The sequence below is a fragment of the Cucurbita pepo genome, chromosome 10 (assembly GCF_057944985.1).
Source record: "Cucurbita pepo subsp. pepo isolate OVF chromosome 10, ASM5794498v1, whole genome shotgun sequence".
Taxonomy (NCBI): domain Eukaryota; kingdom Viridiplantae; phylum Streptophyta; class Magnoliopsida; order Cucurbitales; family Cucurbitaceae; genus Cucurbita; species Cucurbita pepo.
In genome coordinates, this window is record NC_141807.1 from 3,533,779 (window position 1) to 3,560,638 (window position 26,860).

Here is a 26,860-nt window from a genome sequence, read left to right on the forward strand (position 1 = left end):
CTAGGAAGTGTATAAAGGTGAAAAAATGATGGATTTTTTTTTATGGAATATGTACGTAGGTTGATGATGTCGGTTGGGTGTTCCCCATTTGGATATTTGATCATCATTGATTCATTTTCATAGATAGATCTTCTGGTTATAATTCTACTGTCGTTTCTTTGCATGCATGCAATACATTCCACGTGCCCACTTTCATTAATTATATTTCTCAATATTGCCCCCCTTTTCTGCCTTGGAAATATGACTCCCCTCCTTGCATCCACTAATAATTCGGTCTTTTCAGTTCGTATTTCAATAAATTTCATCATTATTTTCATTTATTATAATAAAACACCACGACCGTATAATTGTTGGTAACCGGAAACCATCAACATCGATCTCTTCTGTTCCCTAACCCAAAAAAAAAAAAAAAAATAATAATAATAAATAAATAAAAGAGAGAGAAAACTCCTACATTAACTTATACAAGATTGTATTTATTTGGTATATTAACTTTATTTATACTTAATCAACGAATTAAACATTTAAAAATCTACAAAAATATCTTTAAAATTTAATGAATAAAATTATAATTTATAGTGAGATCTCAGTAGAGGGGAATAAATCGTTGTCCTTATAATAGACAATATTTACTAACGGTGGTGGGTTTAAGTTGTTACAAATGATATTAAAGCAAGTCAATGGATGGTACCAAACACTAGTAAGAGTAGGGTTACATCCTCTCTAATAACAACTAGCGTGAGGTTAAACTATAACAGATGGTATCGGAACCATTAACCGGTTGATACCAAGCACGGGAAGATTGCCATTTTGGATGTTAAAAGTGAGTATAAGTTGGGCATATAGGATAGATTTTGGATGGATGAATGTGTATGGCACTTTTTTATGGAATGTGGAGTTGAATCATAATTTGTTCTCTGGTAGTCTTATAAAGCAAAGGGGGAGAGAGAGAAAGGCAGAGATCTAGAGAGACAGAGAGAGAAACAGAGCATCTTTTTTGGTACAGACAGAGCACGTCACCAATCTCGAGACGATCTGATTATGTGTCTTTTCAAATTTAAATTTAAATTAAAAAAGAAAAAAAAAAAAAAAGGAAGAAGAAGAAGAAGAAGAAGAAGAAGAAGAGAAGGGATTGGTGGGGTCCGGGTTTTGAGAGGGGGAGTTTGGTCGGGGTTGGGTATGATGATTCATGATTTCATGTATGGGATTGGGGGGTTTTCTTCACAGTTTTTTAAGCTCTGTTTTTTTTTTTTTTTTTTGTTTTTTTAATAACATCAATCTTCCAATTACTTTCAGTTGTAATAATATATGTTTCCGACGCTTTTCCTTTTTTCGAGCTTCTATCTTTGACTCAGAATCTGTTTTGCACACTCCCACACAAACCCCTCAATATTATCACCCCTCCTCTCCTTTGATCATTGCCTCTGCCTATCGCCAACTACAAGCCTATTCAACAAACGCCCTCGAACAGAGTCGAGATCGAGCGCCAAACCGAATCACTCTCAATGCTTTCTACCTCTCCAAAATTTTTAAAGGAAAAAATGATCAGAGAAGGGACAAGACCCATTGAAGACTATTCCTCTCCACAACTTAATCCCACCATTACCATTTCAATTTCAATTAATTAATACCCATTTATTTAGAATCATTCATCATCCTCGTAACGCACGATTGAATCTTTAAGAAAATTTAATCGTGTGTTGATCAATTAAGACATTAGCAACTTTTGATGGATAGATAGGTGGAGTCTTTCAATAAGAGCGATTATTAGATGGAAGACGATGAATAGAATAAAGACCAAAAAGTGAGGTGGGAGGAATTAGTGAAAACAACATGAAATAAAATAAAATAATAAAAATAAAAATAAAATGAGACAGAAGGGAAGGCAGTTGTTGGATGCACTCAAAAGAATCACACAAGGCTTTATTCCAACCCTACAACCTCATTGACTGAATCAGACTGACAAGACCAGACCAATTCAGACATCGTTTTCATTATCTCTCTTTCTTTCTCTCTCTGGAACATGAATGTCGGGCCTACCTTGTCTTTGAATTAAAACAAAGTACCCCCCGTATATTCTTCATTCCGACACCGTGGACTCATTTTGCTGAACTGGCTTTCTTTCCCCTTCCCTGCTTATAAAACCCTCCCATATTCTCCCCCACTTCTTCATTAATTTCTTCACACTCCTCTGTTTTCTGCTTTATATTACTTTCACCACCAACACAACCAAAAACCCCTCTTTCAATTTTTTATTTTTTTTAACTTTGCTCTGTGTTTTACGCTATGATGCAACGCTGTGGCAGCTACCAATGCTACTCCGCGGGTGAGTGTTCATGTGGGGCGTTCTATGCGCAGCAGGGCAGCTACTTCTCCACCCCCGCCTACAACAATTACTATGAATCTGAACATTATTCTTTTGACTCTTCCTCTCCGGTGGATTGTACGCTCTCTCTCGGAACACCCTCGACTCGTATGACGGAGTACGACGAGAAGCGCCGTGAGGAGCAGCACTCTGCTTCTAATTTTGCCTGGGATTTGTCTCGTACTAAACATGGTCACTCCTCCAAGACCAGTCGCCGTAGTGGCAATACTGGCGGTGATAAATCCAGAGCCAATGGAGACCAAATGTTCTCTCGCCACTGCGCTAATTGCGACACCACCACCACTCCCCTCTGGCGCAATGGCCCTAGCGGTCCTAAGGTAAACAACCCAATCCACGATCTGGGTTTGGATCAAAATTGAATCTTTCCAGACTTTTGGTCTGTGAGCTAATGGATTAATCTAAATTGCTTTGCAGTCGTTGTGCAATGCGTGTGGGATTAGATACAAGAAGGAAGAGAGGAAAGCGGCGAGTTCAGGGCAGCAGGCTAATTCGATGTACAAGAATGAGGCTAGCTCATGGCTTCAGCACCATTCTCACAGCCAGAAAACGCCGAGATTCCCACATGGAATTACCAATGATCTGAATCCCGGCGTCGCCTTTCTCTCATGGAGCCTCAATGACACAGAGCAGCCTCAGCTGTACTACGATTTCACAAGTTGAAATTATTATCTCTCCCAAGATTTTTTTTTTTTTTTTTTTGTTATTAATATTTACTTTCTTTTTTATACCCTGGAGGAAAAAAAAAAAAAAAAAAAAAAGAAAAGAAAGCCACCACTATAATAGTGTTGTTGAAGGAATTTTAAAAGATGGTGAGACGGTTTTATGGAAATACTGTCTCCTCTAACGAATCCACATCATCCTTTTTTTTTTTTTTTCTTTTCCTTTCAGAATTTTTTTGGCTGCTTCTTATTTTTCCATTATACGTCAATGTTTGTGAAAATCGAAATATTAAAATTATATATATATTATGTATGTAATTTCATTTCTCTCTCTTACTTTCTCTTTCTTAGTTCCCGGTGGAATAGTACGGTGCATTGCATATCCTCCTCAATTAGTTTAATAAAAAGTTTTTAAAAAATTAAATATTATGTTATACCATAAAAACTTAAAATTTAAAATTACTTACCAATAAATATATTTTCAATGAATTTTAATAATCTTCTGTTAATTAAATCTTTAAAAGCCACAATTTTTCGACATAGCCACAATTTTTCGACTAAATTATGTCGATGCATATATTATTTGAATTAGAAAATTTTAAAAATTAAACTATACATACAGATATTATTTGAATTAGAAAATTTTAAAAATTGAACTATAAGTGTGACCATCCACCAATTCAACCATAACTCAGTAAGTGGTTTATACTCAACCAGATTTTTCATGATATTAAATTTAAGGAAAAAGTGAGATTTTTTTTGTGAGGGTAAAAAATATTGGGTTAAAATTAGGGAGCAAATAAGCGAAGGTAAACATTACATTATTATTTAAGTTTAATAAAATTTAAAGTTGAATCAAAAGGATAAAAGTTGTTATTTTTCGTGAACAAAATTGAAGTAAATTAAATCATTAAAAAGTAAATTGTATAATTACAGTCAAAGCTGACGAGTTTGACCGAGTTATATCATATTATAACCTGGAAATCAAATCGTGCACCTCAAGCTTCGAGTTGCTAACGGAGGAGATGATATCATCGTCAACCAATCATAACGCGACGTCTGTACTTCACTCCACTTGAATCCCTCTTCAAAACCCAGGTTCTACCCACAAATCATTTACCACCGCCGATGGCCAGAAGAACCCGCCGGAAGTTACTCTTACAGTCCGAGTCTCAAACCGAGGCCGATCCACCGTCTAAGATTTCGTTCCGAACTACAAAAATACGGAAGATTTCTTCCACTCAAAAACCGGACAAACCACAGATATCAACTCATGGCGGAGGCGACCGGACTCGAGCATTCCCGAACCAGGATGGTCCTGTCAAATCTTTATCGTCTTCGGATGTAATTTGTACAGCGATCGATCATTTACGCCGTTCGGATCCCCTTCTGATAAGGCTATTAGATTCATGCGAATCCCCCAATTTCAAGTCTAATCCACCGTTTCTAGCCCTAACAAAGAGCATCCTCTACCAGCAGCTCGCTACGAAGGCCGCCGACTCGATCTACAATCGCTTCGCGTCGCTATGCGGCGGAGAGGCGGCAGTACTACCGGACGCCGTACTTGGACTCTCGCCTCAACAGCTGCGAGTAGTCGGAGTTTCGGGTAGAAAAGCGAGTTACCTTCATGACCTAGCGACCAAATTCATAGAGGGCAGTTTGTCGAATTCGTCGATTCTAGAGATGGACGACGAGACTCTACTGAGTGCGTTGACGGCGGTGAAGGGAATCGGCGTTTGGTCAGTGCACATGTTCATGATTTTTACTCTTCACCGGCCGGATGTGCTGCCGGTGGGGGATTTGGGCGTGAGAAAAGGGGTACATAGGTTGTACGGACTGAAAGAATTGCCAAAGCCAGTGGAGATGGAGAAACTTTGTGAAAAATGGAAGCCGTACAGGTCGATGGGGGCTTGGTATATGTGGAGGCTGATGGAAGTGAAGGAAATCGTGAAGGATGATGGGGATTTGAAGATGAACACGGCGAACGGCGGCGGCGTTGTAATGTGAATTTGGGTGTATCGTTTAAGTATTAGGGCGAATTCGTGTGTGTGCTTCCTTTCCAACAATATTTCATCTCTGCAGTTTTTGAATTAAAAAATAAAAAATAAAAAATTATAAGAACACATCCATCTTTATTGGATTATGCTGAACCCTTGTTTTGTGTCTCCATCTTTCGGCCCAGCTAGATTTGAGCCCAAAACGAGAAATATCCATAATCCAAGACGACGGCCCATAAGGATCCCTTTTCGGGCCCGATTACAGCCCATGAAGGCGTCGGTTGGGCTTTCATTGGATGTTATTTTGTCGGGAAGGGAGAGAGAGAAGAAGAAGAGCCCAATAATTGGTACCGATTCTCTACTTCTCACGGACTTCGTACATTTTTAATTCACTTCTAATTTTCGAAATTTTTTAAATTTCGGAAAATGAAATAATATTGAAGAGAGAAAAAAATGAACCAATTTTTGAAATATGTGAAAATGAGGGATGGGAGCCGTGTTGGGAAATGGAGTTGGAAATGACTGGACTTTTGCCACGTAATCACTTCATTTTATTATTGATTATTTTTATATTGGGAATTGTTCCCTGCCGCGATGGAAGCCGCGTTACTTTGGATAACTTAAAATATTAACTACCAATTATTATTTACATAATAACTAATAATAGAAAAAAAAAATACACTTAATACCGTCTTTGATTCTACCATTTTTTTAAATCAATTTTCAACTACAAATTTTTAATTCTATTTATTTGATTTAAACCACAAATTTGATTAAATGTATAATTCAAAGCTATGTACATTTTCTCGTTTTTTCCATTTAGTTATAAGAAAATCTAAATTAGGAGTATCCACGTGGTCTCTAGGTAATAAGAAACCTTATCTTGATTAAATCGCATTCGAAAACATGAAAAAAGTGGTGATAGATCCATATAAATATAGTGAACTAGTAGCTACTTTGTTAGAGACAGAGATTCCAAATTAGACACAATAAGGGCAACTAGAAAAACCTATAAAACCTTTCATACTCAACCTCGTAATTAGGAACACTATTTCTGTAAATTATTGCTCACTTAGAAAGATAAATTGAGAAAATTTGCACATAAAAGAAAATACTAAATTATATTAGCTCTAATTTCTTCGGTATGCATGTTATAAGAAATGCGACCAAACTCAATCATCGCTTTTATTAAAGCACTCAAAATTTCTCCCATGATAATAACTATGCTCGTTAATGGAAACAATTTCTTCTTTCGATATTCACCAAATGACCCAAAACTTGGCGATTGATATAAATGGCAAATAGCAAAGGCTTTTGTTAGGCGATGAGTAGAGTGGAGGAAGCATAAGCACTGCGACAGCAACAGCCACAGCCTTAAATGCTACATAACTTGTTCTTAGTTGATCCAATGGCTTACTCAAATGGAACAATTTTCTTATCATGCTTCGATTTTTGTTCTTGAGGAAATCGCCATTTCATTGTCTTTGGTACTTACCAAAATTGTGTACTTTTTTCTGAAACATTGGTAGCTTTAAACCAATTTTGAAAGTGAAAATTTTGTACCTATCACGATAATCGTGCAGTTGAATAGTTATGAGAGTATGGTTATTTGGATGAAAAGAAATGCAAGATTTGATTGCGAGAGAGTTGCATGATATTGTTTTCAATTGAATTGATAGATTGTGCTCTAGAATTGTGTTATTTTCTTATAGTCATTGATGACGGTTTTGAAGTATTATCATCTGGTTATGAGACATGGTACATAATTGTCGTGAATATACAAAAGACGAAGATTCGATCCATGACATCGAAGCTAATTGTAAAGACTGATATTTTATGGTGATTTAAAGTGCAATTATTACGCAACCATCATGATATGGAATGATGACACTTAAAAAGAATGTCTGCTTGAAAAAAACCATCATCATACGCATACAATGGGATGAAAATGACGTTATGGTCGAAAAAGATTGGAAGATCTGGCAACCAAGTTTAATGTCTAGTCAGAAAACCATCTTGTTTTTCTACATAGGTTCTTGTCTTTAGTCCCTCGCTTTATGGCTGTCTTGTATATTTTTAAGACATTCATTAGGGGAGTGGGTTTAGGGTTTTCAGAAAAAGGCAATTATTAGAAACAGGACCAAAAGCCGCAAGCTGTGAGAGATGACTAAGATGACCTTGTCTGTTGTACCCTTCTGCATCGTTGCTTTTATTCTCCAAACCAAACCCACATCTGCGGCTACCGATCTCTTGGGTTTGGGCGGGTCGTAGGAAACACAAAAAAATAAAACCCTTTCTTTCCCCTTCCTCCGCCCTTCTCACCGCCCTCCCCAAGTTCATCAAGGTAAGATTTTGCTGCGTGGTTCTTCAGACATCCTCGGTATCAAATTACCGAAAAATGAAATACTATTGTCCATTGTACCTTGAACCTTGAACTGATGTTCTTGAAATTGATCTGCTGCAGGCTTTGGATGGCGGAGTAGCAGCAAATGAGAAATGGAGCTGGGGTTCGGTGTGATCTTTTATTCTATCAGCAGCTGATGTTAGAAGAAGTGGATGATCAGAATTAGGCAGCAGTTTAGTTGAAGATTTCCCATTTGATGGATTATTATAGCACAAAGGGGATTAGGAGTTCCTATTTCCTAGTCTTCACCTCTTATCTCCACTTGATCCGATCTCCCACTAAAGGTAATCAATCTTACTCATTTACCTTGGACATTCATTTGGATCTTCCACGAATGACTAGTTCTGAGCTTCCTTTGATCAGGATCTTAACTAGCTAATGAACTCCCAAGATTCGTTTCATAATATCTTGCGTCTTTTTTGCGTCCTCCGTCTCTCCCCCAAGTGTTCAAACTGTTCGGTAACAGGAAATAAATGGATTAATGGGGGCACGGAAAGACAAAAAAGGACAAATTTTCAACATCTATGACAGCATCATCTTTGAATATCGAATAGAGAGAGGGACCTACCAGGTAAATGAGTAAGATCAAGATCGGATCAAGAGGTGAAGACAAGGAAATAGGAACTCCTAATTCTCAACCAAACTGCTGCCTTATCATCCACTGCCGATAGAAGAAGAAAAGATCACACCGTACCCCAGCTCCATTTCTCATTTGCTGCTACTCCGCCATCCACAGCCTGCAGCAGATCAATCTCAAGAACATCAGTTCAAGGTGCAATGGACAATAGTATTCCTTTATCGGTAATTCGATACCGAGAATGTCTGAAGAATCACGCAGCAAGTACTGGAGGCTACGTTCTAGACGGCTGCGGCGAGTTCATGCCAAATGGAGAAGATGGAACTCCTGAGGCCTCTAAGTGTGCAGCTTGTGAATGCCATCGGAACTTTCACCGAAAAGAGATGAGAGACGAGCCGCTCTCACAGCAAGCTTTCCTTGGTGCTTTCTTCATCTCCAACTCGGTCAGAAACAATGGCCATCGTAGTGATGGGATGCCAGTTCCACTCTCTCGTCACCATCATTTACCGGCAGTTCCAATTTCTTCGATGATGATGGCATTTGGAGGAGGAAGCAATGGAGCTCCGGATGAGTCTTCCAGTGAGGGCCTGAATATGTATTATCCATCTGATAATGGAGCCCGGGAGCTGTTCTGTCAGCAGACACAACTGATGAAGAAACGATTCAGGACAAAGTTCACACAGGAACAGAAGGAGAAGATGATAGAATTTGCTGAAAAGTTGGGGTGGAAGATTCAGAAACATGATGAACTAGAAATGCAGCAGTTCTGCGATGAGGTGGGCGTAAGGAGGCAAGTTTTCAAGGTTTGGATGCACAACAAAAAACAAGCCATGAAGAAGAAACACATGTAAGAACGTACTACAAGTTTTACTACAAACCCATTTCGTGAAATAATGCATCCATGGTTGTGCACAGTCCTAATTAGGCTTTGAAAGAGTGAAGAGAGTTAATATTCGGTTCTTGAATGAATATATCTCAATACCAATTTGTCATGTTACTTCTACATCTAACCTGAATGATTCAAGCATAATGTTATAAAAAACAAACCTGAAACTGTCACCGGAGAAGCAGTGGTGGGTAGACTGTTAGATTCAAAACTATCAATATTTTTCACTTCTTCCGTACGAGATTATTTGTGGCTGAACTGCACAGACAGACTGATGTTATGATTTTTTTGTCATCATCCAGAAGCTACAAACTTACTTAACACTGAAAAGAATGGCGGAGGGGAAATAAAAAAACCCTCAAGCACCATGAAAGTGTGTGTTCTTCATAATACCAAAACAACATGAATCATATTTCTAACCGGAGATCTAATTAAAGTTTTCTGGAATTGGGGGGATGTAAACCTTTGGTTTATGTTCTTATTTATAATGAAATTTCAGAAATTAAATATGTTCATATATATATATATATATATATATATGTATATTTTTTTTTTCAGGGCTATAGATTGCTATCTATTGTTAAATAAATCAAAATCTATATATGCTAAATAACTTATCCTTCATGCTTATACAATTTCTAAATCTTAACAATCAACTCTTCATCCTTGGACATTAACATATGCCCTCAAATTTATTTGGTGCATGTTTGATGAAAAAGATATGCTCATCTGTCTTTAATGTTAATGCAATTCAAGGATACAATGTAATGGCTCAAGCTCACACTTTCCTTCAAGGTTTTTAAACTTCACACCTTTATAAGGTTTTTACATCCTTATAAATAATGATTCGTTTTCCTCCTTAACCGATGTAGGATCTCACATACTGTATTCTCACATGTCTTATGTGCGCTATGTTCTTCAACACAATTATATTAACCATAATTGTGTAGATGAAAATTTAATCCTATAACAAATTCATCGAGAATTAAAGGGAAGAACAGTTACCTTTTTTGTAAATTACATCAATAAATTGTCTGAAGCGATCTTCAGAAGATTAGCTTTTGACTGTTCTCCATCTATGGCGTTGCTCCATTCTAGTTCGCTACAAAACCGAAGAGCTGTGTTCTTCAAGCTATAGAATGGGGGAAAATAAAAGTTTCATCAGCCCAACATAACCATCAGTCAGATTCAAGGTTGTAAACAAAACAAGCGTCACAAAATACCTTAGAATTACAAATAACTAAGGGAAAGAAAGCTTACTTGAAACATGAATCGGTTTAATAAAATGACGCCCCCATCTATTTTCCATTCGATTTCCGGCTCACAATCTGCTACTTGGATTATTATAAGCATGAAAGAAAGTGGGCAGGTTGTGAAATCTGGGGGTTGGCTTCAAATAATGGAAGGTGCTTCAACTTTACCATGCGGTCGACTACTGACAGGCAACCATAATGCATCTTCAGCTTTATTACAAGTCATTCTGACCTTTTGAGAGAATACTTGTTCGAATTTAATGTCTTTTCAAAAGAAGTTCAGACCAGTGGCAGCAGCGCCGCAGCACTTGCAACTTTTTCGACTGTTCGCACAGCGGTGGCAGTGCCCTCAGCTTTATCCACCGCCACCGTAAAACGGGCCCTCTCCAGTCTGCTTTCGAATACATCGGAAAGCGACAAAAGTAAAAGATAAATATCCCCAACGGGCAGCGGAATAGAAAATAGTAATAATATATAAAACTACAAGAAGCAACGGAAATTCCCATTTGCAGGAAGAATCAGACTAATCGTTAATCATTACTGACATTTCTAATCTAAAAAAATTTATTGATTGAAGAAGTAATATTCACTTTCTAAGATTTCTCAAAAAAATAAATAACTAATCTCAACTTATCGTAAACAAGGCTTGAACAATACTACGATTGAAGGATTTATAACAAGAATAGCCAAGTAATTTCCATAGGGCTATGATCGTGAGATAAAATGTACTGCATTAATTAGTCATGATCTTCTTTAAACCTCACGCTCAAATCGAAGAGCGCCTTTTTTCCTTTTGGTGCTAAAATGGCTCGAGAATTCAAGCAGCACGAAATGCACAAAAACTTCCGATCTACGCTTAAATCATAATGCGTTTACCTTCATACAAGAAGAGCAGAAGGAGATTTTCGAGAATTGACGAAGAATTTCGCGAGAAGCTGGATTAGAACAAATGCTCACGTTTCTCTCTGAGAACGATCGTGCATGGCAGTCATCTGCATGTCTCGGCCTCTACGACAGCAATGCTCTTGTTCCTCTAATGTCTACAACGGCGACGGCTCTTCTCTCGTCGCTCCGCCGCCGCTCACGACGACGTCGCATACTACCGGAACCATTCATGATAGATAGTCTCACGAAGAAGAAACGAAAATCTTTTGGAAGCGGCTGTGAATTTTAAAGCACTAATCGTATCCATCGTTAGTTTCAATTTCTGTTTGGGAGAGAGCAAAAGGGCAAAAGGAAAGAAAAATGAAAGGAAGTTTCAAACTGAAAGGAAAAAAACGTGGCAAATACTTGAAACCATGGAAGACGGGGACTGGACCACCAGATCGACGCGTGTCGCCGCACACGCAGCAACCTCCTTCCACCGTCACAGCTGGTTCCTCCACAATAGCAAAGACGGTCCCTTATCAAAAACTTATATAAAATGAAAAAATAAGTCCGCCGACGATCATCATAGTATCCTTCAGATCATCGGATCCGCCACCGCCGACATGATGCTCCGATGAAACGCAAGAGTTTTCGTGCTTTGTCTGCATTAGGTACAATCCAGTTCAGTAACTCACTGAACTGAATTGTGTGCGAGTGAAAATTGGTGTTCAATCTCCGAGTAAGAACAGCAGGTGAAAAAGATGTCGCAACTCCCAAAAATCTATTGATCGTCGGGTAGCTTCGATGGTTCTAATGGATAATAAGAATCTTTATTGTCGTAGGAAATATATAAATCGAATCTACCTTCGATGGGCCTTGGGCCTGCATTTGACCCAAATTCCAAAATTTGAGTTTTCAACCCATGAACTCAGGGTAAGGTGAATGAATATTTTAACTACAGAATTGGAATGGTCGTAACCAACGAAAATAATGGGCTGAAACATGAGGTAAAAAGTTGGCCCTGTCAACACTGAACACAAAATTAAATCTCTTCCCTGAAAGCGATATTACAATAAACGGAGTCCTCAACTAAGCTGGGTGACCACCTTCAGCAGCTAGCTTTAATCTTTGGTGATGCTCAGTTACCTTATAATCAACGATCTCCTTTAACAATGTGGAGTCCAAAACACAGTCTGGCCGCCCGTAAACAGCTGCCTGAACGCCGGCCATGAGCTTTGCGATCTCACGGCCTGAGAACCCTTCAGTTTTTCGGGCTGCTTCTCGGAGCACATCGTCGGTGATGTCTCTTATGATTATTTGTTGGGGGCTTTTCTTGAATGAGAAACCTCGCTTGGATGTGTCCTCATTTTGATTGCTTAGGTACTTGTTTAGATAAAGCTTCAGCAGATTGAAGCGCTCTTCCTCACCAGGGAGTGGGAACTCAATCACTTCATCCATTCGGTCGGTCACAGCACTGTCGAGATCACCTGGTCTGTTTGTTGCAAGTACAAGAACTATATCTCTCGACTGATCACCAGTTCGGAATAGCAATGCGTTTAGAGCACTTCGCTGAGCTTCACTCATCCGTGTACTGTTGCGCCTGCATTGAGAACAAACCAAGTTTTGTAAGATGGTCACTTGAAGATGATTCCGTTATAAACATGCTATCCAAGGCACACCCTTACATTTCAGCTAAAAATGAACTTTCATGCTAATAATCCAACATTAAGGGAACTTGGAACAAAAAGCTCAAAGAAGAACTTAACAGAGAATCACATGATGACTTTTACATGGTGCTTAATCGTTTTCGTTGTGCAGTGTGAGGGTAGAGGTGGGGGACTTACTCGCAGAGAAAAGCATCCGCCTCGTCGATGAAAAGCAATAGGCCTTTCCTAGAATTTTTAGCCCAGTCAAATATTTGGTGTATTTTAGTAACGGCTTGTGGGCCCAAAGGTGCAACATCTCCACCAGTCATCATGGCATAATCCAAACCCTGCGGAAACAAAAGGAACTAGAAGATCAAAACAAGCAACCTGATAGTGGCGTTGAACCGACTGATTCTCATCATTTCATGGCACTAAGAGTGTTTGAACTAAATCTGCTCTGCTGAGTGATATCATATCAGTACTCTAAAACTATCTAGGAGAAGCATAGTCTATCCAGTCAATAATCTGCAACAAGTCAACGAACTATTCAAAGTTTCCATTCATAGAACATGAAAGAAAATCAACGCCTAAAACAAGTGCAAAGAATCAGGGTACAGTGCCTAAAACATGTGCAAAGAATCAGGGTATTGGTTAACATCTTACTGATTTTCGAGCAATCTCTTTTGCAACCATAGTTTTACCGGTCCCAGGAGGTCCATAAAATAGCATATTACGGAAGGGTGCCTCATGAGCTTTGGTGTTTGCAGTAGCTCTAGCAAGTTGTTCAATTCTCCTTTTCAGTGAAGGATGGAGGACAATATTCCCAAGACTATTTTTATTTTCAGCGAGAGCTGCAGCCCCAGCTCCCGTAGAAAATGCAGCAGCTTTGTTCTTTACCCAAGGTATTATCTTGGAACCTGGAAATCTCGTAACAGAGGATTCTCTAATCAGTGACGGTTGCCCCAATAACCTATTGACATAACCCCAGACAACTCTAGCACCTTCCCTGTAAACCAGGTGGGAAAAAATGGAGAATGATTAGATAGCAGATTGAGCTTAAAATCAGGGAGGTATAAAGACTAAAAATCACAGATTTGTATGTGGGTCATGAGTATATGGTACCAATCTTGCAGGATCGGTGGTGACATTTTCCCTTTGACACCTCTCTCTCTAGTGAAAGAAGGGGTTTAGAAAGTTCGTCAAGTAATTAGCAGATCAATATCAAGTTGAGGCTCGTGAACGTGAAGAAACTAAACTTTAAATGCAAGTATTCTTAGTTTTACCTAACTATAAGGTATAATGTCTAATTAGTTCGTGAAACTATCACCTGGTAGTGTAAACTCCCGCTGCTAATGCAGTAGCTCCACCAACAGCCATAACCAACTTATTGCGATCAGTCAGTAAAATCCTCACACTCCCTACACAATTCAGACAGAAGTAAATAGATAATGTATATTGTATGAAAACCAGAGCCAAATGTGACATCAAACTAATACAGGAAAAAACGTTTATCTATTACTTGTATATGGCTCCCAAAGTTTCTTGATGCCTCAAGTTACATAAACTTTGAGACATATGGAGATAAATTGATTTATCTAGAAAAGAGTTGCTAAAATAGAGCGTAGAAATAAGAAATAAACATTCAGATCCCTAACAAAAGGAGCCTCTCATGTCATCTTCTAAATTAGAACACAATAAACCGATCAGTATAATGAAATTATCACTCCAATACCATGCATGAACCCATCATAGGCTTATCAATTAAAATTAAATCCCACCTTCAATATGACTAAAAGTCGTGTTAATTGCAGCGAGCCATTTTTCTTTCTCGCCACTAATTCGTTCCATTAGCATCCTGCGGTTATGGTCTTCAGTCAGCTTTGCTTCATGTGCACGACCCTCAGCTTCAGCCATAGCCTTCACTCTTATGGTTTCCCGTTCAATTTCAGCTCTCTCTTTCTCAGTTTGGCGTTGTTGTGCTTGTATCTGCTCCTCAGTTACTTGTCTTGCTTGTTCTTTTCTTAAGGATGATTGTTCTTGCATTCCAACTAACTCAACATTATGCCGCCTTTGAGCTTCGTGGTCAGTCTGCAAAGAATAATAAGGCATCAATAACAAAACGCTTACATGCACAACCAAACTCTTTCATTCTTAACATGCATTTGTCAATTCATCCTTAAACTGGAGAACATTTTAGAACCAAGCCACCTGCATTCTTTTTCTGGCCAACTCATCTTCATAGCGCAGCATTTGTGCCTTAGCCTGTGCTTGTTGTTGGATTAGATTTCTTTGTTCTTCAGCCAATTTCCGTTGTCTCTCCTGCGAGTGAAAGAACTAGAGTTAACCCCATACAGAAGGAATACATATATAGACTAGACACCAGAGGCTAACTTGTTCAAGTATCTTATTATTTGCAAACCAATAATAGTTCAGACCAGAGAATGTGGAAAATCAAATCAAAAGAGCAGCAACATCTGCTTATGCCAAGATGAAAGGATCAAAAGTTCTAGAAATATTATCAAGTAGTAACATAGATAAGAACCTACTATATCAGCTTGAGCTTGAATGACTTCGTAATGAGCCTTTTCAGCGGCCAACTCAGCAAGACGCGCCTGTTCCTGCTTTTTCATCAGCTCAAAAACCTACACAGAAATAACACTAAGTTAAAAGCAATAAAGAGCAAAGAACTTGGATTTCACGTCATTCAACAGCAGAAAACAAAATTTCTTTGAACACTCCCGTTCTTAGATATCAGAACAAGAAAACCGCCACAAACAAAACACTCGATACTAAGAAAATTTGAAGAAAATTGAATTCAGAACCTCAAACATCCACTCCATATCTTCTTCAATTATCTTCCACAAAACCGACCAAAACATGAAACAAATTAAACAAAAAATGAAGGAACACCTGTTTAGCATTGGGGGAACTATTGATTTCTCGGAGAGCTTTAGCACCTCTCTCCAATGCTTCAGCATCAAAACCAGACTTACTCGGCTCCTCAACCGCGGGTTTCGCGTCTGATTTGTCATCGGAAGACTTGTCCTCCTGAGAAGCCTGCGAAGAAGAGAAAGGCGAGAATCGAAATGGAGAGTCGGCGTAGGCGTGGTTGGCGATCGTGGGCAAGGATGCAGCAGCCGCAGCCATAGCTACGCAGGCGGATAATCTAGTGACAGCCATATGTTCAAGAAATAGAAGCTCTAAAAATTCAGCTTACATGAACTACTGGTAACGGAACTGCTTCAACACCACCAGAACATAGGAGTTGTCTTCTTGATTGAACAAGAACATAAAAATCGCGAGGTTTCTATGACTGGTGCGCCAAGGTTTAAACCTCCGTCTTCATGCGGTTGCAGCGCCATAGGGTTTAAGAGAGAGAGAGAGAGAGAGGGCCAGAAATGGGCAGGACTTACGAGTGGGTCGCCCATCAACGAGCAGAAGAAAAAGAAGGCCCAAAATAAAATGAACTAATGGGTGGATCTTCAATCAAATAAAAATTATAAATTGTTTCTATTTATCCCTAAATATTAAAAAATATCTAGATCCATAAACTTTTTATTTTTATTTTTTTATTAATTATCTAATGAAATTATTGTCCAGATGATATTTTAGTTATTTAAAAATTTCAATTTAATTCCGTTTAAACACAAAATTCTGAGTCACTGAGAATTGGATGTTATTGCTTGCTATTCACAGGCTGCTTTGGTGTCAAAGCTGCTCAAACAGATCGCCAAGGCTTGGAAGGCAGAGAGCGGGATCGATAGCCACTGTAACTCGCGCTTTGAAGTTCAGGCACCAACATTAAAGTTGTTCATGTTGAGGATTATTGGGAGTGAGTCTCAGATGGGTTAATTTAGTGGAAGATCATAGGTTTACAGTGTACTTTGTTTGAGGGGAGGATTGTTGAGGATTATTAGGAGTGAGTTCCACGTTGGTTAATTTAGTGGAAGATCATGGATTTATAAGTGGGAAATACTATTTCCATTGGCATGAGGCATTTTGGAAAAGCCCGAAGCAAAGTCACGAGATCTTATGCTCAAAGTGGACAATATCATACCATTGTGGAGAATCGTGATTCCTAACCGTTCATGCCATCTAGGAGCCTCAACATTCTTATCTTGCCTGCTCTACCAGTAATCGTTGCAAGAACAATTCCCTCCTCTAAAATGGTGGAATCGAACTCTATCTCGCATTATGATCTCTCTACGATAGATCCGAGATATGAGCTTCGCAACGACGTGACAATCTTCACAGACCCTAAGGTTCTTTACGACTCGAATCGTTGATCCGGGTTTTGTGTTGATCAATCCAAAAGCAATAGCCAACTTCTCACTATGTTGTGCCACTGCAGTCTCTTTGGCCTCATTCTCAAGGTCAAGCAGTAAGTCTTTAGTTGCAGGTTCGTAACTGTTGAAGAAGAGTATTAAAATAAATCATTATTGGCTTAAGTTTTTGGATTTAATGGTGTTTCAGGAGTACCCTTCGTGTTGCCGTAGCCTCTCTACAACCTGGTTTAGTTTGTGAAGAATCTGCTCCATCTGTGGATGATCTTGATGCCCAGCCAGAAATTGATGAACAACGCCATTCAAAGTTATGGAACTCTTTCCTGGAGGAATTGGGAGTCTCATATTTTTCATTTTCAACCTCACTTCAGCTGCTTCTTTCCATTTACCTTCTGCAGCTAAAATGGTGGCCAGCTGAATGTACCGCCCACTGTGATCTGAATCAACTTCCACCAGGTGGGCTCCAATTTGGCCACCCACCAGAAAGTTTCTATGGATCCTACAGGCCTGAACAAGGAGGAAGGAGTGGTAAGCTTTTGTAGATTCTCAACTCAATTTTATAAGAATAATGTCACTGAATAAAAGAAGATTTTAAGATCCCATATCGGTTTGAAGAGGGGAACGAAGTATTCTCTACAAGGGTGTGAAAACTTCTTCTTAGTACACACGTTTCAGAAACCTTGAGAGAAAGCCCAAAGAGACAATATCTGTTAGCGGTGGGTTTAGGATATTACAAATAGTATCAGAGCCATACACTCGGCGGCGTGCCAACGAGGATGTTGGGCTTCGAAGGGAGTAGATTGTAAGATCCCACGTCGATTAGAGAGGGAAACGAGTGCCAACGAGGAGGCTGGCCCGAAAGGGGGATGGACTATGAGATCACACATCGAACGAAGTTCCTAGAGATCTCACATCGGTAAATAAGGTAGCAAGGACACTAGGCTCCGAACAAGGGTGAGATTGTGAGATCCTACATCGATTGGAAAGAGGAGCGGATTCCCTAGAGATCCTACATCGGTTGGAAAGGTGTACATTCTTATAACTCACTATCTAAGTGTAAATAAAACACCAAACATATGTGTGAAAAAGTAAGAATATAAAAATTTTCCCCATACCTTAAGCAAAGCTCCCCATATTATAGCATTAGGTTTCATGGGCATCGTCTTGATCAACTCCTTCGCTTCCTCCAGCAGCCCAGCTCGACCCAAAAGATCAACCATACACCCATAATGCTCAATAGATGGGCTCAAGTTATAAACACTCATCATGCTCTCAAATAACACTTTTCCTTCTTCAACCAGTCCGGCATAGCTGCAGGCCCTCAAAACTGCAGTGAAAGTGATGGAATTTGGTCTTATTCCTTCTCTTAGCATTCGTTTAAACCATTCCAGAGCTTCCACCCCACGGCCATGAATAGCAAAGCCATCAATCATGGCCGTCCAAACATACACATCTTTCTGATCACCCTTCAGTTTCCCAAACTCCCGCAAGGCTTCTTCCATATCCCCACATTTTAAGTACATATTCACCAGAGCACAGCCAATTACCCGATCAACATGGACTCCATTGTTGAGCACGTAGAAATGGAGCCATCTTCCTTGATCCAATGCTCCAAGATTTGCACAAGCAGTGAGCCAACTCGCAATAGCAACACCATCAAGCTCAAATCCTGCATTCTGCATCTCATGACAAAGACTCAAAGCTTCTACGTTCAGTCCTGCCTCAACAAGCCCCGAAATCAACGACGTCCAGGAGACCACATTCTTCAATGGCATGTCCAAGAAAACCCCATAAGCCGTTTTTACGTCCCCAGATTTGATATACCCATCAATCATTATGTTCCAAGAAACGATATCTCTTTCAGGAATATTATCAAACAGTTGGCGTGCATACTGAATGTCACCACATAAAGCGTACACATGAAGCAGAGCATTCAACGCAAAAACATCCGACCCAAATCCCAGTTTGATTACCAGTCCATGGACTTGAAGGGCCTCACTCATGGCCGAAAAATTACGACAAGCTTTGAGCAAGAAAGGGAAGGTGTAGGAATTGTGCGGTACCGAAGAAGAAAGCATCTGACGATACAAAAGAAATGCTAATTCTGGTTCATTACTGTTAGAATACGCTCTTATCATGGCGTTCCACATGAAAGTGGTGGGGCTGGAGATTCCATTGAAGACCCTTTGCGCGTAATGCAAATCACCCAAATGGGGTGAAGTGCAGAGGGTTAGAAGCTTGGTGGCTAATTTGGGTTCTGTCGCTGTGCCTGTTCTAATCATTTGGGCATGAATTTCTTTCAATTGCTTCATGTTTGAGCAGTTATCGAGCAGAGACATGGTCTGAGCCCATGTCGATTGCATTGGAGACTCTGCTTTTAGAGCGAACATGACGATGATTTCATATCAACTATCCACGTATACTTGGCGTTCCTCTTGGAAATTCTGAATGGATCACGTGTGTCTTGTCTGTGGCCATCAAATAACCAATTTCCATTATCTCTTTAAAAGAGCAAATTTTAAAATTTACCCATTACTTAGTTCAACTCATCTAGACATATATTTCGAATAGATTTGAATTTCGTGCCTAAAACGGGCGTATATTTTCGTAGGAATTTCATGATCAGGACGATCATATAATTTTGTGTTGAAAAATGTCTGAGAAATGCTAAAAAAGGAGTCAGACAGAGAACTTTAAATGACCAACATTGAAACAATGCAGATAAGCAATATAACAAAAATGACGGCCCAAATCCAATACACCCACTTCTTGTTCTTCCTCTTCATCTGGTTCGCATAGTAAAGGCTTCGAGTTCCGCCATTGATGAACTTCCCAGCTTTCGCCACATTCTCCTCAATGTTCTCTATCTTCTCCCCTTCACTCTCAACCAGAATCGCCATATCCAAAAACACTTGATGAAGTTTATTCAAACTCCTCTGTATATCCATCACTGACTCGTGCCTGACTCGGTCTCGCAACTCGGCCTCGCTCAAATTCTCTCCAAACGAATCCAATTTCAGACTCCCAGACATAATCTTCTCAATCTGTTCTTCACTGGGTTGTTCCCCATTTGCACGAAAATATCTTCTTCTCAAATCCTCCTTGTGATCCGCCACAACTTTTTCTCTCAAACACTGGAATTCCATCATCATTTCTCTCAATTTCACTCTCAGTCCGTTGGTGATTGAAGTTCTTGTCCGGTCCACGGTGGTTCCTTCGCCGTATGCGACGGATACCAGGCGGTTGACGGCGTTGGATTGGTCGAGAGAGGCCAATTTTTCTTTAAGGAGTTTTGCTCTGCGGAGGATTGAGACCATATCGGAGTCGATTCGGTCTCTTAATCCGCGGAGGATTTTCGCGTTGTGGGTTGATTTGGCTTCTTGATTTAGTTTTTGAATGTCGTTCAAGAGATTGGTTGTCTCTTCCATTTGGGTCTTGATTTCGTCGACTTGTCCGAAAAACAGAGACAGGTTCTGTTCTTCCGTCGGATTGAGTTCTTGGCCGCCGGATTCAATGTCGAAGCCCCCGCCGCCGCCGCCGCATGCGGCTTCCTTCTGCGCCTGTTTCTTCAATTCCACATAACTTAAGAACGATTTCGTCATCAAATCGTTCATCTTGGCCGATTTGGTTCTGCTCTGCAAGATTCAAGACTGGATTAAACGGAGCCAGAAAGAAATTCAAAAGAATTGAAAAGAAAAGGGAAGAGAAACCTACCTTGTGGTGTGGGGGTGGTGGTTCAGAAATTCACAAGAAATTTGAATATTGGGGAGTTTTGAGCAGAATTCTTATCTTCTTTTTTTTTTTTTTTTTCCTTACCGAGAGGTTTGTGGGTTTACAAATGGGATTGGAATTTGAAATTTGGTTAAATTGGAGAAGTAGCCGTTGGTTCATTGAAGACAGTTACTCCACCATGATCGATCGGGCAGTTACGATGGTCGTGCAGGCGGGAAATAAAACGCCCATGACTTGCCACTGTAAAATTTATTTTGAAATTAATTTAGTTAATTAATTGTTGGGGCCTTTATGGTAAATTAATTTTTGTATTAATGAATTATTGAATTTATGAATCATAATTTAATTTTGACACGCCACGATTACTATTCTTTTTCTCAGATTTAAAAGAAAAGAGAAGAAAAGATCACCATTCCCATTCCCAAAAATATATTATTCTAGTAATTAAAATAAAATAGACAACTTTTTATTATAATATATTTTTTAATATAATAATTGAAGTATGAAGATTTGTACCTTTGATTATGTGTCAGTTACTGTTAAGTTATATTCGCTTTAGTAAATTAAAAATATTAAATTAATAAAATCACCTTTCAACTATACACTTTGTCTCAAAAATATTTCGAAACTTGTGAGAGTTTCAAATAATACCCTTAAGATTTTTAAAAAAAATTTAAAAATTATCTTTAAACTAAAAAAAATGTTAAAAAAATACTCTTACCTTAGTTATTGATGGAAACGTTAACACTTTATTTCAAAAATAACTTTTTAACTTTCTAGAGTGTTTAAAAAAAAATACCTTTACCCTTAGTATAATGTTTCAAAACTACTCACAAATTTTCAAAAGTAACATTAAAAAGTTTGGATATAATTTATAAGATGTCAATAAATCGTTTTCGTTCATATATGGTAAGAATTTTTTTAAAAGATTTTTCTATATAGGTAAATGATGTTAATACAGTTTTAAAATCTCATAAATATTTTTTAATTTTTTTTTTAAATAATAGTGTTATAAGAGTATAAAGTATTTTTTAACTTTTTAAAAAGTTAAAAGAGTTTTTTAGATAATTAAAAAATACGGGAAAGGGGATGGCACTTTTTAGCTAATTGAAAGCATCAGTTTTAAAAAGAGAAAAATACTATACTTTAGTCCAGAAAAAAAAAAATAAAGACTTTATATGGAAAACATTAATTTATTCTTCATAGAGAGTATAGAAATTATATTCTATTCGAGTAACAAAGACCCTGCTTTTATTTTCATTACGCTGTTCATCCTATTTGAATTGTCTCACAAGTCACAGCTAACAAGTGTGTCCTGAAATCTATGTATTTCTGTATGAGCAGAGAACTACTAGCAGTCTCTGCAAATGTAAGCGTTAAAAGCGTTAGCTAATCCAATCATTGCTCTAGTGAAATGATATCATTTCCTTCTAAATTTCATCCAAACGCTCCCATCTGCCATGTGCAACCTATGAAGCAAAAGACTCTACCAAGAATTTGTGAAGCTGTGATGAGTATATATCAGGGTACGTCCTGTAGTGGTCAACATGCGGTGACGAGCCGAAGTTGTACGACAAAACCTTCGTTCCTGTCTTCTTCCTCTTCTCGATAAGAAGCTCGATTGACTCGAAGGGTACAACTTTATCTCCTGAACTGTACAGATAAAGCTCAGGATACGAAGGCTGGTACTCTGTAAGAAGTGAAACAATCTTCTTCAACCTCCTGCAAGGAAATGTTCATTTTTCAACAATTAATATGCATTCATATGATAAGTACATGACACCATTCGATCCTCGAGCGAAAATGTTTCCATCCATGTCTTGAAATAATAAGAAAGCTTACTTGTCGACGTCGGGAAACTTCAAAGCAACCGAGAAAAAATTCTCCAATGATGACAGAACAAAGGTTTCCAATACAAGAGGTTTCTTGTCTATTTCCTTTCCACTAACCATTGGAGATGTAGAAGAACTGTTTTTCTTGAGAATGGCTGCAGAAAACCCAGCTGCCCAAATCTGCCATTGTTCGTAGTAGAGATGAAATCATATATCTATCTTCCACTATGGATGGGAATAAAATGGAAAAAGAAAAACAGATTAGAAGAATGCAGGCCAGTTGTTGTAACAGCCCAAGCCTAAGCCCACCACTAGCATATATTGTTCGATTTGGCCCGTTATGTATCGCCATCAGCCTCACAGTTTTAAGACGTGTTTTAAAATCGTGAGACTGAGGGCAATACATAACGGGTCAAAACGGATAATATCTGCTAGCGGTAGGCTTGGACTATTACAAATGGGACACTGGACGGTGTGCCAGCGAGGACGTTGGGCCCCCAAAGGGGTTGGATTGTGAGATCTCACATCGGTGGGAGAGGGGAACGAAGCATTCTTTATAAGGGTGTGGAAACCTCTCCCTAACAAACGTGTTTTAAAATCTTGAAGGGAAGCCTTGGAAGGAAAAGCCTAAACGAGACAATATCTACTAGCGATGGGCTCGAGTTGTTACCGTTGTTATCTTATAGCAAAATCAGACGAGAAAGGCAGGAAAAAAAAAACATAACAATGTATTTTTGCTCGGTTGCAAAATATATAACACGAATGCATGCTATCAAATTCAGATTGGATAAAAGCCTGTTAGTTATAAACTGTTGTATTAATGCTTAAACAACCTAACTAGTTGTTTGTATATGCTTCAATAGTTTATACCAAGCAAAAGTTCAACCAAAATTTGTGGTTTTGCAACCATTTAGAAGCCTTAGAAAACTGGGAGCTGTACATTTTAATGAGATCTTGGGTAAATAATCATTATCAAGATGAAAATTTGCAGGTACAATCATGGCAATCTGATCTGAAAAATTTTGGAACGCAAGAAAGAAGGAACAGAGAGAAATGGAGGCTTGAGATTCAGATCATATGATATTTAAAGGGCAATAGCCAGTTCCTACTAAATTTTCACCTCTAAATCCTTCATTGTGATGATAAATTCAGAGATGGATAAGAGTTCATTGACATGCAGATGTGTTTCCATCAGTTGAAAGAACGCAGTAAATAATTTAGAACTCTTTCTACAAATCAGTTCACAAACCTGAGGATTCAACGGATCACCTCCTCCAGAGTCAACAATGCACCCTTTAATCTTCTCCAACAAATCTTTCCGCCCTTGCAAAATTTCAAGAATGGCTCCGTATCTGCAGAAGAAAACAAAAGGGAACATAGCTAATTCTATGTTGACAAAAAAAGAAAAGAAAAGAAAACAGCAATGGGATACCGATAACATAATTCAACATACACAAACCAGCCCGTGTTGCTAAAAGTGTGAAAAATCAGGCGCCGATCCTTATGATTCTCTTCCCCATCTGATAACCAAGAAATGAGTTCAGTCGCCAAATCCGAAATCCGCTGCTCAACTTTTCGACTCAACGCGAACCAAAGAAACTCTCTCGGATCAAGCACAAACGTCAAGGCGTTGATACCCCTCGCATTGTACCACTCCACGTACCTCCTCAGATGCTTAGTCTTTGCTCCAAGCCAACCTAACAACACAACAGTCGCCTCTCCCTTTTCGCCCCCCAAAGCCCCCACGTTGTTTCCAATTGCACTTTCTGAAGCTCGATTCCAAGTCCAGGCACTGCCGTTCGAGTCAGATAGAAACGAATTGGAGTAATCAGGCGCGAATTGAGACCCCAAAGATTGTAATGAGGGTAAAGAAGAAAGAAAATTAAAAGCGCTGGAGCCAATAGAAGATGCAGTGGATCCAAAGGACGAGGAAGAGCAATGAGAAAGATTGAGTGAGAGTGAGAATTTGAGACCGAGGCACTTCCGAGGAGGGAAATGGAAATAGGTTGAAGATTGCCGGAAAATCGCGGTCCGATTAGATTCAGGAAATGAAACGAGGCGCGATAGAGGAATTGACTTTGTGAAGAGGTGGCGATTAAGAACGCAGGGACGAAATGCCCTGACTGGAGCTTCCATGGCGGCGCTTCCGGTGACCACTGTGAGAAGATCGGGGAGTGCTTCAACAAAATTTCCAGCCAAATATAATGAATTAGAAATGATACAAATAATCTTTAAAATACAATTAAAAAACACAAAAACAGAAACAAAATTAAATGTAAAATAAATAGAAAAACAATATAAATGGTATGCACATAAAGCCTCACTTAATCACCATTTAAATCAAATTAAGAGGTTTAAATTAATTAAAAAATTTCAACAATATTTTAAATTAAAAAATAAAAAATACTATCCGATGGTTCTTTTTAAAGGTGTTTTAAAAATATCTTCGAATTTTATTATTATTTTTTTAAAAATGTTAAAAAATACAATTTTTTTTTTTTTATTAGCAATCATCAATATATAGACAAAAGTCTATATAAACTCCTTCAATTTATTAAATTTGGAGAATAACCATCAAATTTTAAAAAATATTAATATTAATTTTGAAAGTTAAATAAATATTTTTTAAAATATGATACTAATATTTAAATTTCATTTTGTAATACAAAGAAAGGCTTCACGGTATGAAAATGTTCGAATCCGCAGGTAATCGAATGATAAACTTAATATATTAAAAATAAAAATAAATAAAAATAAAGCTGAAGTTAGTTCAGTTTCGGACTTGTGACCCAAGGCGTTAGTAAACGCGTCCTCAGCGCGTCTGCTGGTTCGTTACTGTCTATTTCTATAATTCTATTCCACAATAATAATATTATTATATTTCCACTTTTGCCCTCCCTACCTTCAACCAATAAATTAATAAAATTTTTATTTATATATTCAATAAAAATTATTCATTTATTCCGTATTTTTTATTTACAAATCTGGAATCCAAGGTTTAGTGTCCTATTGACGCAAAATCTAAATTTGCCTACATTTGTTAATTTTTTAAAAAATTAATAATTACAAAATTAAAAATTTTAATACTTGTTTAACGTCTTAAATATTAAATTATTAATTTAGTTAATGAACTCTCTCTAAACTATTAAAATGTTAAATTATAAATTTAATTAAAAAAATTATAATACGTCTCTAAATTTACCTAATATTTGAAATCTTAATTTTATATTTAATAAATGTAATAAAATGTGTAATAAGTTTCTGTGGTAACAAATTATTTCTCAATTTAGAATTTTAATTTTGTATTTAATAAATTTAAAGTCGAAAATGTCTAATATTTTCAGATATCTGACATTTATTTTTTTTGGTAAGTTGGAGCACAAAAAGATAACAATGAGGGACAAAATTGTAATTTAGCCCTTTTATATCTTACATCTTCCTTATTTCTATTCGCTCGCCTTTTTTTCTTCGTTCTCCAAAAACTTCTCCTCCGCTGTTGTCCATAACTGCTAAAGCACTGCCGTAATGGCTGCCGTCGTCGTTGCGGAAGCTCCTCGCTGGATCCCAAAACGCGGCGAAGTCCTCCGTCGCGTTCTTAAAAAGCTTTTCTTCTTGTGTCTTTGTTCCGTCGAGCGGGGTTCTCCTCCGACGCAGTCCTCTCGCGTTTTCCCCCAACGAAATTAGCTCACTCGCAATCGTTTGAAGAGAGGATTTGGTTCTGGTTGAGATCTGAGATGAGATGAGATGAAGATGCATTCCGCGATCCTCCGTTTCTTAATCCCTAATTTCATATTCTCTTAGATTCTTTTGTTAGATTAATATTATTTCGAAATCCGTTCACTTCTTTTGTTTGCTTTGCTTTGCTTGTGATGTTGAAGTTCAGTTCTATTGAGTTGAAAAATATGTGACATTACTCGGTGTTTGATTGAGTTGGATCCAATTCCATGTTTCAGGGTTCAAGAAAATAGATTTTCCCGGAAAATTGGAAAGGGGAAAAGAATTCCCGAGAAAATCTCTCAGAAAATGACAAATTAACGTAGTTGCATTGCCACGTTGACTGACCACAACGCCCAAACGAACCCATTTGGCTTTTCCATTTTCCAAATTAATATTTTCAATTTTGTTTTTTTTTATTATAAAAAAAACCAATTTTATTCAAATAACAAATTTAGCTTTATCTAAAAAATATTTAACAAAGCCAATAATTTTTTTTATTGTGTACCGAACATATTCAAAATTTAAAATATTAATTAATCTATTAAATATAAATTTGAAATTTTAGAGTTTAAGTTTGTAATTTAAAAGTTCAATAATAAATATAAAAAATAAAGTCAGCCG

General features: G+C 38.1%; 6 protein-coding genes, 1 long non-coding RNA gene and 1 pseudogene across 7 annotated transcripts; 3 read left to right on the top strand and 5 right to left on the bottom strand.

The window, feature by feature from the left end:
* Nucleotides 1-2,171: 2,171 nt before the first annotated feature.
* LOC111804287 (GATA transcription factor 18) lies at nt 2,172-3,363 on the top strand. Its single transcript, XM_023689035.2, has 2 exons — nt 2,172-2,703; nt 2,801-3,363. Exons 1-2 carry the CDS (start codon nt 2,287-2,289, stop codon nt 3,044-3,046), a joined length of 663 nt encoding a protein of 220 aa, XP_023544803.1. The 5' UTR covers nt 2,172-2,286; the 3' UTR covers nt 3,047-3,363.
* An 810-nt stretch (nt 3,364-4,173) lies between these two features.
* Nucleotides 4,174-5,168, top strand: LOC111803041 (DNA glycosylase superfamily protein). The gene has a single exon (XM_023687291.2). The coding sequence runs from the start codon at nt 4,174-4,176 to the stop codon at nt 5,050-5,052; it is 879 nt and encodes a 292-aa protein (XP_023543059.2). The 3' UTR covers nt 5,053-5,168.
* Nucleotides 5,169-7,292: 2,124 nt separating this feature from the next.
* Nucleotides 7,293-8,152, bottom strand: LOC147790468 (uncharacterized). Its single transcript, XR_015422647.1, has 2 exons — nt 8,015-8,152; nt 7,293-7,898 (listed from the first exon to the last, which is right to left on the bottom strand). It is a non-coding gene; the product is annotated as an uncharacterized LOC147790468 (long non-coding RNA).
* Nucleotides 8,153-8,186: 34 nt separating this feature from the next.
* LOC111803043 (zinc-finger homeodomain protein 6 pseudogene) lies at nt 8,187-9,020 on the top strand (annotated as a pseudogene).
* Nucleotides 9,021-11,842: 2,822 nt separating this feature from the next.
* On the bottom strand, nt 11,843-16,088 carry LOC111803038 (uncharacterized). Its single transcript, XM_023687287.2, has 8 exons — nt 15,586-16,088; nt 15,222-15,317; nt 14,884-14,994; nt 14,454-14,763; nt 14,003-14,093; nt 13,339-13,681; nt 12,874-13,022; nt 11,843-12,629 (listed from the first exon to the last, which is right to left on the bottom strand). The coding sequence occupies exons 1-8, from the start codon at nt 15,853-15,855 to the stop codon at nt 12,119-12,121; spliced, it is 1,881 nt and encodes a 626-aa protein (XP_023543055.1). The 5' UTR covers nt 15,856-16,088; the 3' UTR covers nt 11,843-12,118.
* A 198-nt stretch (nt 16,089-16,286) lies between these two features.
* On the bottom strand, nt 16,287-19,481 carry LOC111803039 (Tetratricopeptide repeat (TPR)-like superfamily protein). The gene is made up of 3 exons (XM_023687288.2): nt 18,074-19,481; nt 17,155-17,465; nt 16,287-17,082 (listed from the first exon to the last, which is right to left on the bottom strand). The coding sequence occupies exons 1-3, from the start codon at nt 19,346-19,348 to the stop codon at nt 16,803-16,805; spliced, it is 1,866 nt and encodes a 621-aa protein (XP_023543056.2). The 5' UTR covers nt 19,349-19,481; the 3' UTR covers nt 16,287-16,802.
* Nucleotides 19,482-19,536: 55 nt separating this feature from the next.
* SYP112 (syntaxin of plants 112) lies at nt 19,537-20,754 on the bottom strand. Its single transcript, XM_023687292.2, has 2 exons — nt 20,673-20,754; nt 19,537-20,593 (listed from the first exon to the last, which is right to left on the bottom strand). The coding sequence occupies exon 2, from the start codon at nt 20,570-20,572 to the stop codon at nt 19,652-19,654; it is 921 nt and encodes a 306-aa protein (XP_023543060.2). The 5' UTR covers nt 20,573-20,593; nt 20,673-20,754; the 3' UTR covers nt 19,537-19,651.
* Nucleotides 20,755-21,924: 1,170 nt separating this feature from the next.
* LOC111803040 (alpha/beta-Hydrolases superfamily protein) lies at nt 21,925-24,738 on the bottom strand. The gene is made up of 4 exons (XM_023687289.2): nt 23,976-24,738; nt 23,772-23,874; nt 22,533-22,702; nt 21,925-22,412 (listed from the first exon to the last, which is right to left on the bottom strand). The coding sequence occupies exons 1-4, from the start codon at nt 24,656-24,658 to the stop codon at nt 22,160-22,162; spliced, it is 1,209 nt and encodes a 402-aa protein (XP_023543057.2). The 5' UTR covers nt 24,659-24,738; the 3' UTR covers nt 21,925-22,159.
* Nucleotides 24,739-26,860: the final 2,122 nt, after the last annotated feature.

Coding starts and splice junctions, on each gene's coding strand:
- LOC111804287 (XM_023689035.2), top strand. CDS start 2,287: ATGATGCAACGCTGTGGCAGCTACCAATGCTACTCCGCGGGTGAGTGT. Junction 2,704..2,800: donor ATGGCCCTAGCGGTCCTAAG/GTAAACAACCCA, acceptor ATTGCTTTGCAG/TCGTTGTGCAATGCGTGTGG.
- LOC111803041 (XM_023687291.2), top strand. CDS start 4,174: ATGGCCAGAAGAACCCGCCGGAAGTTACTCTTACAGTCCGAGTCTCAA.
- LOC111803038 (XM_023687287.2), bottom strand. CDS start 15,855: ATGGCTGTCACTAGATTATCCGCCTGCGTAGCTATGGCTGCGGCTGCT. Junction 14,094..14,453: donor GACTTTTAGTCATATTGAAG/GTGGGATTTAAT, acceptor TGAATTGTGTAG/GGAGTGTGAGGATTTTACTG. Junction 13,023..13,338: donor AAGAGATTGCTCGAAAATCA/GTAAGATGTTAA, acceptor TTGTTTCCGCAG/GGTTTGGATTATGCCATGAT.
- LOC111803039 (XM_023687288.2), bottom strand. CDS start 19,348: ATGTTCGCTCTAAAAGCAGAGTCTCCAATGCAATCGACATGGGCTCAG. Junction 17,466..18,073: donor TATGGGGAGCTTTGCTTAAG/GTATGGGGAAAA, acceptor CTCCTTGTTCAG/GCCTGTAGGATCCATAGAAA. Junction 17,083..17,154: donor AGGCTACGGCAACACGAAGG/GTACTCCTGAAA, acceptor CTTCTTCAACAG/TTACGAACCTGCAACTAAAG.
- SYP112 (XM_023687292.2), bottom strand. CDS start 20,572: ATGAACGATTTGATGACGAAATCGTTCTTAAGTTATGTGGAATTGAAG.
- LOC111803040 (XM_023687289.2), bottom strand. CDS start 24,658: ATGGAAGCTCCAGTCAGGGCATTTCGTCCCTGCGTTCTTAATCGCCAC. Junction 22,703..23,771: donor GTGATCCGTTGAATCCTCAG/GTTTGTGAACTG, acceptor GAACAATGGCAG/ATTTGGGCAGCTGGGTTTTC. Junction 22,413..22,532: donor AAGTTTCCCGACGTCGACAA/GTAAGCTTTCTT, acceptor ATTTCCTTGCAG/GAGGTTGAAGAAGATTGTTT.